The 14,025-nt window shown below is 42.1% G+C and overlaps 3 protein-coding genes across 4 annotated transcripts; 1 reads left to right on the top strand and 2 right to left on the bottom strand.

Annotated features, from left to right (window-relative positions):
- Window positions 1-20: 20 nt before the first annotated feature.
- On the bottom strand, window positions 21-5,142 carry LOC116202698 (putative disease resistance protein At4g19050). Its single transcript, XM_031534300.1, has 3 exons — window positions 4,749-5,142; window positions 441-4,433; window positions 21-321 (listed from the first exon to the last, which is right to left on the bottom strand). The coding sequence occupies exon 2, from the start codon at window positions 4,417-4,419 to the stop codon at window positions 508-510; it is 3,912 nt and encodes a 1,303-aa protein (XP_031390160.1). The 5' UTR covers window positions 4,420-4,433; window positions 4,749-5,142; the 3' UTR covers window positions 21-321; window positions 441-507.
- A 3,583-nt stretch (window positions 5,143-8,725) lies between these two features.
- On the bottom strand, window positions 8,726-11,615 carry LOC116203925. 2 transcript variants are annotated; one of them, XM_031535904.1, is made up of 3 exons: window positions 11,068-11,615; window positions 9,633-10,985; window positions 8,726-9,425 (listed from the first exon to the last, which is right to left on the bottom strand). In XM_031535904.1, the coding sequence occupies exons 1-3, from the start codon at window positions 11,434-11,436 to the stop codon at window positions 8,964-8,966; spliced, it is 2,184 nt and encodes a 727-aa protein (XP_031391764.1). In that variant the 5' UTR covers window positions 11,437-11,615; the 3' UTR covers window positions 8,726-8,963. The 2 variants fall into 2 exon arrangements, with proteins under 2 accessions (XP_031391764.1, XP_031391765.1); XM_031535905.1 differs by having other exon boundaries at window positions 9,604-10,985; window positions 11,068-11,587.
- A 2-nt stretch (window positions 11,616-11,617) lies between these two features.
- LOC116203926 (probable disease resistance protein At5g45490) lies at window positions 11,618-13,340 on the top strand. Its single transcript, XM_031535906.1, has 2 exons — window positions 11,618-12,463; window positions 12,645-13,340. The coding sequence occupies exons 1-2, from the start codon at window positions 11,731-11,733 to the stop codon at window positions 13,082-13,084; spliced, it is 1,173 nt and encodes a 390-aa protein (XP_031391766.1). The 5' UTR covers window positions 11,618-11,730; the 3' UTR covers window positions 13,085-13,340.
- Window positions 13,341-14,025: the final 685 nt, after the last annotated feature.

Consider the following 14,025-nt stretch of genomic DNA (forward strand, 5'->3'; position numbering starts at 1 on the left):
TAGTTTCTGGTTTCACAATGTTGAGCCTTTATAATTTTCTATATTTATACATAACCTTAACAACGGTAACGTATTGCCTTTTGAATTGAGACATTGAAGAAATGCTCGGGATTTTGCATGGAATCTTCATAAGCGGTTCGAGCAGCTTGTACATATGAGTAGATCATAGAAAATAATGCGAAAAATAGATGTCTGCTGAGTTTCTACTAGCCTTCATGGACATCGATAGTCGATGTCTATTGATGCCAATAACTCTCGCCGTGTGGTTGCTATTTGGTTCTCGAATCTTCCCGCTCTGATTGTATATGTATCAAGACTCATCTGCAATATCCGGAAGAATATTATCAAGAAAGGCCAACTAGGCATGTCTGACCCGTAAATGCATAACATACACAAAAAGGATTTTGAACACAGAAAATCCACCATAAAGAGCGTCGAACCTCAGCTCAAGAAGGCCATTTATTTCAAAAGGAACTGAGTTACTCCTTCCGGTGCTTTTTCTGGTGTTCATATCAATCGAGACTGTTGATTCTGAACTCCCTCAAGTCTCGGGCATTCACTGTGCTCGAGCCACGCCAGACACTCTATCATAACCCCTGTTCGTTTGAGCATTGGCAGTTCAAACAGGTACAACTTGAGCGATGAGTTCTCCAGTTGCCGATCTTCTTCCTCTGGCTCGTTCTCGAATACATTAACCAATCTGTCACAGAAACTTACGCGAAGAACCTCAAGGCTCTTTGGGTTCTGAGACGGAGAGAACACCCTCTCCAGTCTCGGGCAGCAGTCCAAATACAGCTTCCTCAGATTCTGATAGCTATCTAATGGCATGTTATCGCTGTAAAGGCTGCTCAATTTCTGAAGGTTTGATACCCATAGAATTTCAAGTTTCCTCCCCAGACGAAGACCGTTCTCTTCCCGATCGAAAACATATTCTAGTTCATCGCACTTTTCGATCCAACAGCCTTTCATTGCACTCACATCCAAACCGGACAAGCAGCTCAAACACGAAATGTTGCTGAAGCAAAGATGTTCTGCTCTCCTAAGAACGTGTTGAAGATCTCTGGACAAGTTCTTGGTTCCGTGGACCTCTATCAAGCGGTCGATCTCTCTTCGGGGAGGGAGGTTCCTCAGCTTAAGATGGATATCCAGGAAACCCAGCAGATCTCTGTAACGATGCATGTCCCGGTGTTTTTCGCCTGAAGGGAAAACCAAGAAGTGAAACCTCTTGAAAGTAGTATCCCACAGCTCTGGATTCCTCTCTAGATAACTGAAAAACTCGGTTCCATATATGGAGACGAAGGAAGGATCAGAACTTTCTTCTGTAATGATTCCAGGAACCTTCAGGATCCCACATTCCTCCCAGTTGAGCTCTTCTGGAAGCCGCCTGATTCTGCCCCAATCAATTCCCATCCTTCTGAGGTCTGGAAGATGGAGCCGCTTCAGATGATTCAGTTCCTGAGTCCAATACGGAAATTCTTTGATACCGGTCCCCCACATATCGAGAATCTCAAGACGGATTAGTAAGCTCAGACTCTGAAGCTGTTCCAAGCCCGAGCAGTCCCTAAGAATGAGTTCTTGGAGCTTAACCAGGCTTTCAAGGAATGGCAGATTTTTGACAGCTGTACCGGCAAGATTGAGAACCTTGAGCTGTATCAGTTCTTCCAAGTTTGGCAACTTGCTGAAATCCGAGCAGCCACTTAGTGAGAGCTGCGTAAGACTTGCAAAGGAAGGCAACTCATTTACTCGAGCACCTGATAAATCGAGTTTCTCAAGGTGAGTCATATTCTTCAAGGACTCCAACCAAACAACATCATCTGGTAATGAGCAGGCCCCACAGAGATCGATATCCCGAAGCATCGTAAGAGATTCCAGACCGGGAAGAGACTTCAGATTAGCACAGTTCCGTAGCAGAAGGTGGCGTAGATTCCTGAGATTCAAAAGGGAAGGTAACTCTTCAATGTTTGTTCCAGAGAGATCAAGCCGTTGGAGTCGTGACATGTGCTCAAATGAGGAATCTTGGATCACACTCAGGGAAGCACAATCCCAGAGATCAAGAATTTCAAGTTTCTGGAGATCCTTTAGGGACGGGATCTCAATCAAGTGAGCACAACAAGCAAGAGTGAGCTTTCTAAGGTTCTTGTGATTCAAATGTTCGAGGTCGAGTTTTGTCAGAGAAGAGCTGCCCGAAATTTCGAGCTCCTCAAGCCTTGAGAGCCCTTTCATTCCGGGGAGAGTTCTCAATGACCCACAGCTCCTCAACAGGAGTTTCCGGAGATTGCCGAGGCCACTAAGCGAAGGTAACTTCTCGACTTTGGTTTCAGAGAGATCAAGAACCTTGAGGCCACTCAAGTGCTCAAAAGATTCATCCTCAATCTCAGCCAGAGCCACAGCCCCTGAAAGGTGGAGATATTCGAGTTTCTTAAACGTTTTGGTGCTGGGAAGTTTCTCGATAGCAGAACAGCCACTCAGGTTAAGTACTCGGAGATCACTCTGCTTCAAAGGCAGTTGGAAGATTTCCATCAAATTTGAGGCTTTAGAGAGATCGAGGATCTGAAGGCTCTGTGGCAGAGCTGGGACTCTGAATAACTTGGAACAGCCATGCAGGAATAACCGTATCAGGCTCTTCGAGTCGTGAATGAAGGGTAAGCGTTCAATTTGTGTATAAGAAAGATCAAGGAACTGAAGCTTCTCAAGCGGAGCAAAGTTCAGGTCGTGGATTCTCTTCAACGAATTTGCTCCATTAAGATTGAGCACTTCGAGTTCCTTGAATTTCTTTAGGCTAGGGAGCGTTTCCAAGCAAGAACAGTTGCTGAGGACAAGCCATCGAAGTTTGCTCAAATTCGAAAGAGACGAAGGAAGAGTCTTAATTCCCGTCCCTGACAAGTTCAGACTCCGGATATCAACCATCTGCTTGAAAAGATCACGTGGAAGTTCTTCCAAGGAGCTAGCACCCGATATCTCAAGAACAGTCAATGATTTGAAGTTTCTTATCTCAGTAATGCTGTTAAGACAGTTGGACTCTCTGAGCACGAGAAGATTCTGCGCATGGCTAAGTGACCCCGGCACAGATTGAAAGCTCGGGTTAAACAGAGAAATGCCCTGGACTTCCTGATTTAGTCCCATGGCGAGTTCAGTATATTGAGTACGGTCGAGCACAAGGGTGACTGGTTCCACGCTCTTCTGCTCAGAAAGTGTCTTCGCCATTCCTTTGGTCCTCGCTATTCTCCCGAGTCCTTCTGATTCTCCATCTCCAATAATACGAACCATTCCAAGGTTGCTCTCCCCGCAGAGCCCACGATCCCTGTTATCAGCCAGAGCCAAAGCCAACCCTTCCATGGTGATGAGATTATCATCAAGAGTCTTCATCAGGCATCGATCAATGAGCTCGATCAGGACGCGGTGTCCCTCTGCATAGGCCCTGTCAATGCTCTCAACTTGACCGAGGTATCCCTCCAATATCCAGTGAGTGATCACCTCGCTGAAGTGGAACGCGCTGCAGTCACGAAACAGTTCCCGCCCATGCCAATAGCAGCTCGCCACTTGGCTGGTCGGCAGCCTCTCGAGACAGAACTGGAGCAGCGGATTGACACCCTTGGTCGGGTCCTCATCATTGGCTGCTTCTTGCAGCTCCATCTCCAAGATCTCGGTGTCAGAATTTCCCCGTGCAATCCAATTTAAGGCCTGCGCCGTGGCAATTAAAACACCGGGCAAGCACCTGCTCTTCTTCACAATCTCTCCCGCCAGCTTCTCGAAGTCTCGACAGTCGGAGACTCCCTTGATGAGCATACTGCGGAAAAGAGTCAAAGAGTCCCCCTCGGGCAGGGGCTTGATTTCGACAACCTTTGCAGACTCCTCGAGGGCTAGAGCTGATTCTTGGTCTCTTTGAGTAATGAGAACCTTAACCGTAACCTCAACAGACTCCTCGAACAGGGCCCGAACTTTCGAAATAATATTGTCCACGTTCACCTCGTTTGGGACATCATCGAGGATCAGTAGAATGAATTTCTTGTGCTCATCAGCCAGTGCCAGGATCTTCTCCTTGAGTTTTTTCCGGACCTGGTCCACCATACACTGCTGGGCTGAAACTGAGGCTGATCCTGGTCTCGAGCCCGAGCCACAGAATGAGACCAATCCAGGTCCTGAACCATCTGCTTCCTCAAAATCGCTTCCGGGCTTCTCCTTCATGGAAAGTAGCGAGAACTGCCGTGCAATGTCCTTGCAGATGGAGCTAGTGTCATACATTTTCTTCTTTCGGAACAACCAAATGGTAAATCCTGATAAACCGCTGCTTAGCGCAGAATTGCTCGTTTCTCTTGCGATCCAAGTCTTCCCGACCCCGGACTCCCCAACAAGGAAAACTTTGAGAACAGTATCGTTCTGTAGGTGCTGCAGAATCTCCTTTTTCCTTTCTTCAACCATTTGAAGTACCAGTGCTAAAGATTAAGAAGGAGAAGGAAAAGCTTGTTGAGAGAGAAACATATAGTTTGAAAAGATAAAAATGAAAAGCAGCTACCAGATGCCCGTACTTCGATCTCAAAACAGCAATTAATTATTCACCTAATTAGTTAACTCTTTTGCCGTAACAAACTCCAGTATTGTGCTCTAATATATCAATGGGTTCAACACGTGTATCAAAGTATATGAAGCAGAACCAAACTAAAACCTTGTAATATGTCTCTCTTCCTCTGTTTAATGTTAAATGGTTACGACTACAACGTTAACAAGTTCATCAGAAAGCAGAAGGTTACCTGTCCCTTGGGACGTCCTTTCTATTTCCTTCGCTTTTTGAGTGCCAGAAAGTGCCGACTGTTAACACCGACAGCCTTCAGAATTTCGTCCAAGTGCAAGGGTGGTGATGAAGAAGAAGAAGAGGAGGAGGAGGAGGAAGCAGAAATTGAATGCTGCAGTAAGGAAATAAATTCCAGATTCTTTGTTGCCCTCTGAAATAAGTTTTGGCCTTTAGCTTTGCCAGGAAATTGGACAAGGAGTGGTATTTTTCCTCGCCAAAGTTTAGGGAGTGAACTGCATTAAAATAAAGTTTGAGGGGCATAGTCAAAGGCATTAGTTTAAGGGGCTTTTCTGTAATATCATTGTTATCTTGTTACGGTGGGAGTGAATAGCCCAAAATCGTTCCATGTTGGAGCAATTGTTGCGCTCATATGGGTCCCCCCCACATGGAGAAAACGACGTGGGGAATCCATCTATGTAAAAGTTGCATACGAATTCTTATAAAAAAAAAAAAAGTTTCTATCGATTCGACTTTATTCATGTATTAACACATTACAGCTGTGTTCAACACATAAATAACCTTTTATCATATTATTTGTTTGTTTAATAAATATATATAATTTATCTTTTGTAGCATCAAATATATATCTAACTTTTTGTTTAAATGTGAAACACGAGATAATATAGTATTAGATACGCAATTAAAAGGTGGGCATCTTATTATGTAAAGTTTCTTTGAAACTTTATTATGCTTTTGCGTAGTGGACATGAAAAGGTCATAAAAGTTTCCAATAATGCAAATCTTTAGGTTGCTGTTTGGTTTCATAGTAAGATTTTAAAATTAGATTTTGATTTTGATTTTGAGTGGAATAAATGAGACCCACCCTTTGACTTTGTATGAGTTATGTTGTTTTGTTGTGGAAAAAAGTGGTATAAATGGAGCCCACTCTTTGACTTTGTATGAGTTATTTTATTTTGTAGTGAGTAGAGTTAAGTTAGAATTATGATTCTAAAATACTATCCTAAAACCAAACAAGCCCTTAGCATTTTTCTTGAACTTCGGATTATTGTCGAACTTTATCTTTATAGTCCTTTTAATAATAATACCTTCCATCGTGTAAACATAATATTTCTAACATCTAATTAAGTTATTTCATTCAACATTCTATTTTTTGCTGATTTTGTCTTTGCTGAATTGTTTCATTCAACATTAAGATTATGATGAGACACATCTTGGATCTTTGCTTGGGATGCTTCTTTTCTATTATTGTAGTTCATGTCCTATGTCCCACCACTTTACATTTTACAAACCCATGAATTAAAGCAAATACTGTGCTAGGACACCTAAAGTTTTAACATAGTTGCTGGACACTCCAAACAGTTTGGGATCCTCTATTTACACCCCTAAAGTTTCCTGACTCTGACCAGTTCGACCTCCATCCCTTGCCGAGTCACACTCCGATACTGCTAGCAGCAGTTTATGGAACTCTCCGGTACACTTTATACATTCATTTGATAAACTTTGTAATTATTTCCTTTCTTCAAACATTTGAAGTACCATTGCTGAAGATTAAGGAGGAGAAAGAAAAGCTGTTGAGAGAGAAACATGTAGCTTGAAAAGATAAAAATGAAAAGCAGCTCTTCGATTTCGAAACAGCAATTATATATTAGCCTTGTTTGTTAAAATCTCTTGCCACAACAAACTCCAGTATTGTGCTCTAATATATCAATGGGGTCAACACGTGTATCAAAGTATATGAAGAAGAACCAACTAAAACCTTGTAATATGTCTCTTTTCCTCTGGGTAATGTTAATTGATCACAACAACAACAATAACAAGTTCATCAAAGAAAAGAACTGGCATTAGGAAGCAGAAGGTTACTTGCTCCTTGGGATGTCCTTTCTATTTCCTTTGCTTTTTGAGTGCCACAAAGAGCTGACAACCTTCCAATTTCGTCCAAGTGGGATGAGGAAGAGGAAGAAGAAGAAGAAGAAGAAGAAGAAGAAGAAGAAGAAGAAGAAGAAGAAGAGGAGGAGGAGGAGGAGGAGGAAGCAGAACAAGTTGAACGTTGCAGTAAGGAAGTAAATCCCAGTTTCTCGGTTGGCCTCAAACAAAAATTTTTCTTTTTCAGCTTTGCCGGGAAATTGGACAAGGAGTGGTATTATTCCTCGATAAAGTTTAGGGATTTAAATGCATTGAAATAAAGTTTGAGGAGCATAGTCAAAGGCATTAGTTTAAGGGGCTTTTATGTAATTTACCTTTATCTTGCGACGGTGGGAGTCAATAACCCAAAAATCATTTCCATGTTGGAGCAATTATTGGGCTCATATGGGTCCCGCTCACCTTGAAAAAACACGGACGTGTGGTGTGGGAACGCATCTACCTAAGAGTTTCACATGCATTTATAAAAAAAGACTTTCTATTCATCCGAAATTACTCATATTATATATATATATATATATCAATATTAATTCAACGTAAATATATCACTTTCTATCATATTATCCGTTTCTTTAATAAATATATACATATATTTTTTTATAGTATCGAATATATATTAAGCTTTTTCGTTTGAGCGTGACACACGAGATAAATAATATATCATTAGAGACGCTATTAAAAGGTGGGGCTCTTTTATGCAAAGTAAGTTTGTTTGAAACTTTATTATTATGCTTTTTGTGTAATAGACATGAAAGAGTCATAAGGTGGTGTTTGGATTGATGTAAAGTTGGTGGATTCCCGGGAATATTCGAGCTTTACCTCATATAGATTACAACGTTTGTAAGGAAAATGATTCCATGTAAGAGCTCTTCGTGGAACTCGCCGGGTGATGGAAACATTTCACCATCTCATGACATGGTATTTTAAGATTATTACTTCCGTGGACCCACCATCGTAATGTGCAAAAATGACAACTATCCCAATATGCCCTTGTTCAAAGAACATTGGCATTTTCAAATAAGGCCAATAATACAAATTGCATTATTTTCTCATCAATTTGTTTTATAAAACACCACAGTATTAAATTACCATCTATATTCCCTAGGGAGCGTTTGGTTCGAGTATTGTTAGATTACAGGAAATGTGAAGATTGTATGGAAATTTTAACTATGGAACTTTTTTTCTTGAATTGTTTGTCGAAATGTGAGATTGTTGTGTTTAGTAAATTATATTGGATTATAGAAAATGTGGATGACAATATAATATATAATATATTTTTATATAGATGATTGAGGGTCCCATGACCGTAATTTCTATTTCTAAAAATTCCATCTGTTTCAGATGCAAAGTCTTTGCCGATAAAATTCTAACTCGAAAAAATAATTACAATGATTAACTTTTATAAACTTTACAACCAAATATTGTAAAATACGAGGTAAAGTTCGAACTTTACAACCAAATGTTAACTTTAAATTTCCCTTTAATCTAACAATCCGATAACCAAACACCCTTAAGTTTCCAACAATGCAATCTTTATCATTTTTCTCGAACTTTCAATTATTTTTGACCTTTAACTTAATAGTCATCTTAATAATAATACATTTATTTGGAATTATTGTTGGACTTCAACTTAATAGTCATCTTAATAATAATACATCCCACCGTGTAAATGTAATATTTTTAAAGTTTAATTAAGTTATTTCATTTATATTATATTTATGAATCTCTATTGTAAGCGAAAAAAAAAAAGTTATTTCATTCAACATTCATCAGATTATATGATGAGACACACCTTGGATCTTTGCGTGGGATTTTCTTTTCTATTATTGTAGTTGTATTCATGTCCTATGTCTCAATACTTAACATTTTACAAACCCATGAGTTAAAACAAACACCATGCTAGGACACCGAGACCTGTTTATTTTCCCAGTTAAAATTACAAAAATTTAAATTTAAATTTTAACTCAACATACTACACAATAAAAATACACATTTTTCAAGTCAAAAATTTTAACTTTAACTTTAACTCAACACACTACACAATAAAAACACACGTTTCTCAAGTCAAATTTATAATCTCACCTCATTTGTCATTTTCCACTATCAAAATTAAGTTACTTTTTTAACTCTCAAACTAAACACACCACTAAAGTTTTAACACAGTTGCTGGACAATACAAGCAGTCTGGAAACCTCCATTAATTACACCCCTAAAGTTGCCTGACTCTGATATGTTCGACCTCCCATCACTCACGGAGTCACACTTCTATGTTACGAGCAGCAGTTTATGGAACTCACCGGTACACTTTATGCATTAATTTAATAAACTTTGTAATTATTTGCGCACAATGAGCTTGGCCCGGGCATGGCCTTCGTTGATCTGGAACTGCTCCCCGAGCCCAAAATGTGCCATCAACAGCCACACAAATGTGGCGAGCTCCCCGCCTTTGCTGAGCTGCTGGGCATGAGCTGCAGCCCTGCAGTGGCTGGCTGCGTACGATAGCAACTCGACCCACACTCTGCTCACGGTCTCCCACTTCTTCTTCTCTTCCATCTTGTTGAGCTCCTTGGCCAATCTGCTTGCCTCGAACAGCACGGACTTGCTCCTGTCTCCCTTCACATCCACTGGCCTCACAGAAGTGTTCACGGCAAGGATATACTTTGATGCCTGCTGTCCTTGTTGTTCCATATCTGCTGATAGCGACAACTCCTTGCTCGCAAAGAATTTCTCTGCCTCGGCACATGTGTCCCGGAACCTGCCATCATAGGGACGGACATCACTTCCATACTAGGAATGAATGAATACATGTTTTTTGAGCAAAAAGGCGAACAGCATTAGCTTATAAAATGGAAAATTCGAAGTGTTTCCATGATCAAACCATAATGAAGATGATTTCAGGATTTCCTATAATGAGAATGCTAATGGATATGGACCTTATCTGCCCGATACCCGCAATAGATACCATCATAGCAGATTGCACGACTAAAAGGTATAGCATGTAGTCTGAGAGGGTCTTGCTAAACTCGCGGCAACTGTCATCACTATTGCTTCCCGATCTGCGAGTGTCCAAGTTGTAGCAGAGCTCAGTAGCAATGTGCCACAGCAGGAGGCTCTCATCGTACTCCACATCAGCAATGTACCGCATCAGCTCCCTGCACTCAATGTCCCGGAGGACCCACTCACCCCGGGCCGAGAATATCCCTTTCGCGACATCGGGGTCAGCCGCAACCAGAGACTTCTTCTTCAGCTCCTCGAAGATGAAGTTCCATAGTTTCTCAGTGAATGTCTTCCTTGATACATACCGGATGTGGTCGAGGAGATCTTTCATACCTAAGTAACCGATCACTTTATTGAACAGAATCCGGGGATAATCATGGAACTCGTGAACCTCCTTTGGATGCTCTTGGATGCAATACTCGATAAGGTTGTACTTTGGGATGGATCCGCACCACCGCCGGAAAAAGCGGTTCGTAATCCATCTCAGGCATCTCGTAGACATCCATGAATTATTGGATTCCCTGTTAGTCGACCAGGTTGACCTCTTAAGGGAAAGGTATTTCATGAAGATCGAAGTTAAAATGGAGCTCTCTTCAGACAAGTTTGCGACTGTCCAGTCTGAGAAAATCATCTGAAGCAGAGCAATCAAATCGAGGCTTAGAGCCCCAATAAGCAGGGTGAAGGTTATATCAATATTGCTCGTGTGGAATCCCTTCTTGTCCATACCATAAAAGAGAAACAAAGCAATGGCCACGCAGGCGAAACAGACGAACCGGCAAATGTACCCAACCTTCTGCCTCACAACCACGATCTTGGTGTAGAGGACATCATAGAAGAAGTTGAGCTCCACCTCGATTAGGCTCAGCGCTTCCTCAGCCTTCGTATTGTGAAAGAAGGCTCGGCTGTTGTCCCGCTCGCGGAAGCTGAAGATGAGGTCTACGATCAGCCCCTTGAAGGTCTTAAACTGCCTATATGCCTGCTTCACAATTTCTATATTGTCCAGCTCATAGTCATCGGAAGCTCCAAATGCCTCGACTTTCTGGGATGCAATCCTGTTGTTGCGTTCTGCAATCATGATGATCTTGGTCGGGAGGTTTGCCTCAAGCTTCGAGGAGTACTCATCCATCAGCTTTGCGTAGTTGGGACCTGGGTCAGGTTCAGTCAGCATCGACTCGCGGAAGCTCTTCGCGCTAGCAAGATACAGGGCCCGTGTCCGCTCCACAAACTTGATCGTGCCAGATATGAAGAGAAGGATCGTTGGGAACAGGAGCTTGTTTTCGGGAAAAGCCTGGGAGAAGATATAAACTGCGGCTGCTACCTAGGAGTGATTTTTGGGTCAGTTCACGACCTGGAAAACTGTGTTCTCATTTTCCATAAATTTTCCGGAAATTCTGCATTACCTGGAAGGCAAGACCAAGGAAGTGCCGAAGCCAAAGCTCGTTATCCTCGAGGGAGAAAGCGGTGATGGTGTCAGGGCCTCCAAGGTGGACGAGGAGGAACGGTGCCCAGAAGGCCAGGAGGTCAGCATTATCACCCTCGCCAGGTGGAGCGGCTCCTTGGGCCTTCGAGATAAGACCAACGGCGAAGCTTGCTGCCCAGTCAGCGAGCAAGTAGGCAATCCAAATGAACATGATCGCGACGGTGTTGGCGGTCCTCTTCCTGAGGGAGCCAAATAGGATGAGGAACGTCTGGAGGGAGAGGCTGAGGAGAATGACTCCTTTCAGGTTCCATGCCTTCCACAGCTTCTTCACCAGCCCCAGCAGGTCCATTGATTTTCCCAAGTTTCCTGTTTGGTTTCTTGATTTGGAGTACTGGTGAATGATGGGAAGTTGACAAAGGTTTTTTTAGAAAATACGGAGTAAAGACAGATGACAGTAATCAGGGGCAGAACCGGAATTTTAAATGCACAAACAAAGTTAAAGCAGCGCTAAGTCGGGATTGGTCTCAGCCAATAGGTTGAGGGTCCTAGCATGTCAAAAAGGGAAGAGCATTAGATCGAAGATAATTTCCTTTCCTTCATATTATTTAGAGCTAGAGTGCTTTGTAGGGTGTCTGTCAACAATATGGCAGAGGATGTGGAGAAGTATCTAGCAAGCAAGTTCAAGAACAAACTGGAAATGAGCTCAAAATGCCGATTTCACAGCCAATTTGTGAAGTTGAGCGAACTGATCGAGCACATCCTTGGTTCACCGTTCCCAAAGGAGAGATCACTAAACCAAGAGTTAGTCCTGCTCAACAACGCCCTCGAGGAGTGCCGGACGATCTCTATGAAGAAAGCTCTTGTCTCCCCAAACAAGATATTTACACAATTGAGCAGCTTGGAGAAGATCAGGCAGGACCTGGAAGGAATGAAGAAATCAATTGCCGACCTGGCCAATAACGCCTGCCCAAGGCCGAGGGAGGACAGGGCCGAGATCTCCCGTGAGGTCACCACCAGGGAAGTCGATTCCTCCAGGGTTCGTGGGCTCAAGGAAGAGGTCATGTCCCTTGAGAGGCTGCTTCTAGATCCCAAGAGAGCAGATAGCTTCAAGGCGGTTGGGATCGTGGGGATGAGAGGGGTTGGGAAGACAACACTTGCCCAGATGATTTGTGATAAGCAAGAAGTCAAGGATAAGTTCGTGCCGAGGATTTGGGTATGCGTTTCCCACCAGCCAAACATGGCTAAAGAAGAACTGAATGCTGCCGTTGCCAAGAGGATCCTAACCCATCTAGGAATTAATGAGGCCATGAGTGGTTCGATTTATTCGAGCCATGGCCTTAGGGGGCTGCTCTATGCTCTTCATCTGCAACTAGCTGGTAATGAACTGACATCGAACTTGCAGCAGTTTTTAGACTTGTCCAAATTCCGGTCAATCAATATCCACATCAATTTCCAAACTCGGTATCCTCATAATTCGAGTTCTTTGCAACTGAATTCCAAACAACTTAAAATGAGTTCATCTATTGTATCGTGTACTGGTTCCTTCTCGTTAAACAGGTAAAAGATATCTGATAGTGCTCGATGATGTGTGTGGCACGGACCCCTGGTACGAGATGCTAAGTTCGTGCTTTAAGTGCGAGGATGGCACGGAAGAATGGGACAAGAGGCTTGCGCACGGGCTGCCCAAGGGGTCAGGCGGGGCAGTTATTGTCACAACAAGGTTCGAGGAAGTAGGGAACTTCATGATCGGGAGAGACAACCTGCACTTTCTACAGCCATTCTCGGACCCTGAGATCTGTTGGACGATATTCAAAGATGAGGTTAAAAGAAACGGGGTCGACGATATCAATAATGTCGAGCAGGTGGATAAACTGAAGACAGAGCTCGCAAATAAGTGCGATGGGCTTCCACTGGCTGCAAGAGTTATGGGTCAGTTCTTCGTAGAGCAGCTCAATGAGAAGCTGAAGCCAAAACAAAGCCACCACGGTTCGGGCTAATGTGATAAACCGTCCTGTCTCAAGTGAGCTATGCTCATCGTATTGGCTTAGATGAAATGCAGTATGTGATCATATCCAAAGTCCATATGAAGACCAAATCATGTCTACGATCGAATAACTAGTTTCGGGACTCGCTTTTGTGGTTAAGGTTGGATTTCGTGGCTTTGTTGTTTTTGTAATTTGTGTCTGGCAAGAGTAACACGAACATGCTTATTTCTAATCAAATGAACGGGAGAAAACTGAGTGTTTCTGAATATGTTTCAGCTAACCTTTATTACTGTTCTTAAGAGATACATGTACAAAGAATACAATGTACAATAAGAAAGTATTAAAAAGAAAATATTATACACATGGGCTATCTAATTAGATGATATTTGGTGCATTAAGATTGGGAATTGATATGCCTTCTTGTCCGTTCGTATCTTCGTGATTTATTTCCCCTACATGAGAAACCGGTTTGAACATGCTTCTTTATCTAGCTTAATTATTATTACTTGTGCTAAAGTATCTAAGTTAAAGCAAGACTACGGATGGCAATGGTATTGGTAAAAACCATATCCGCGAATAACCGCTCCACTTTTTACACAGTGTAACTGCACCAAATGGTTATGCTGTGGATATGATTTTTAATTTCAAAAATCGTGGTGATGCGGTGCAGATGTAATTTTGATGAAAAAACTGCGTATAGGAACCGCAACCTTTATATTTCTATACATGTAGATTAGACTAATACTTCAACCCATTTTCCAAGCGCAATCTCAATCTCACTTGATTTCTTAATCAACTTGATAAAACCTAATAAAATGATAGAGATAGAATGCTAATTTATGGATAACTTTTATCTATAATATTTTTATATTGTTTATTTCTTTAATTGCTATATTTTTCTTAATTTTTATTTAATTTAAGTTTGTCGTGCAGTGCAGATACTCGCGATTTTT

The sequence above is a fragment of the Punica granatum genome, chromosome 4, assembly GCF_007655135.1.
Source record: "Punica granatum isolate Tunisia-2019 chromosome 4, ASM765513v2, whole genome shotgun sequence".
Lineage (NCBI taxonomy): Eukaryota > Viridiplantae > Streptophyta > Magnoliopsida > Myrtales > Lythraceae > Punica > Punica granatum.

Bases quoted from the DNA above. Each gene is read 5' to 3' on its own strand.
- LOC116203926 (XM_031535906.1), top strand. From the start codon at position 11,731: ATGGCAGAGGATGTGGAGAAGTATCTAGCAAGCAAGTTCAAGAACAAA. The intron at 12,464-12,644 runs GTAATGAACTGA...CTCGTTAAACAG, and splicing joins TCTTCATCTGCAACTAGCTG to GTAAAAGATATCTGATAGTG.
- LOC116202698 (XM_031534300.1), bottom strand. From the start codon at position 4,419: ATGGTTGAAGAAAGGAAAAAGGAGATTCTGCAGCACCTACAGAACGAT.
- LOC116203925 (XM_031535904.1), bottom strand. From the start codon at position 11,436: ATGGACCTGCTGGGGCTGGTGAAGAAGCTGTGGAAGGCATGGAACCTG. The intron at 10,986-11,067 runs GTAATGCAGAAT...AATCACTCCTAG, and splicing joins TCCTTGGTCTTGCCTTCCAG to GTAGCAGCCGCAGTTTATAT. The intron at 9,426-9,632 runs GTATCTATTGCG...CTATGATGGCAG, and splicing joins TCGTGCAATCTGCTATGATG to GTTCCGGGACACATGTGCCG.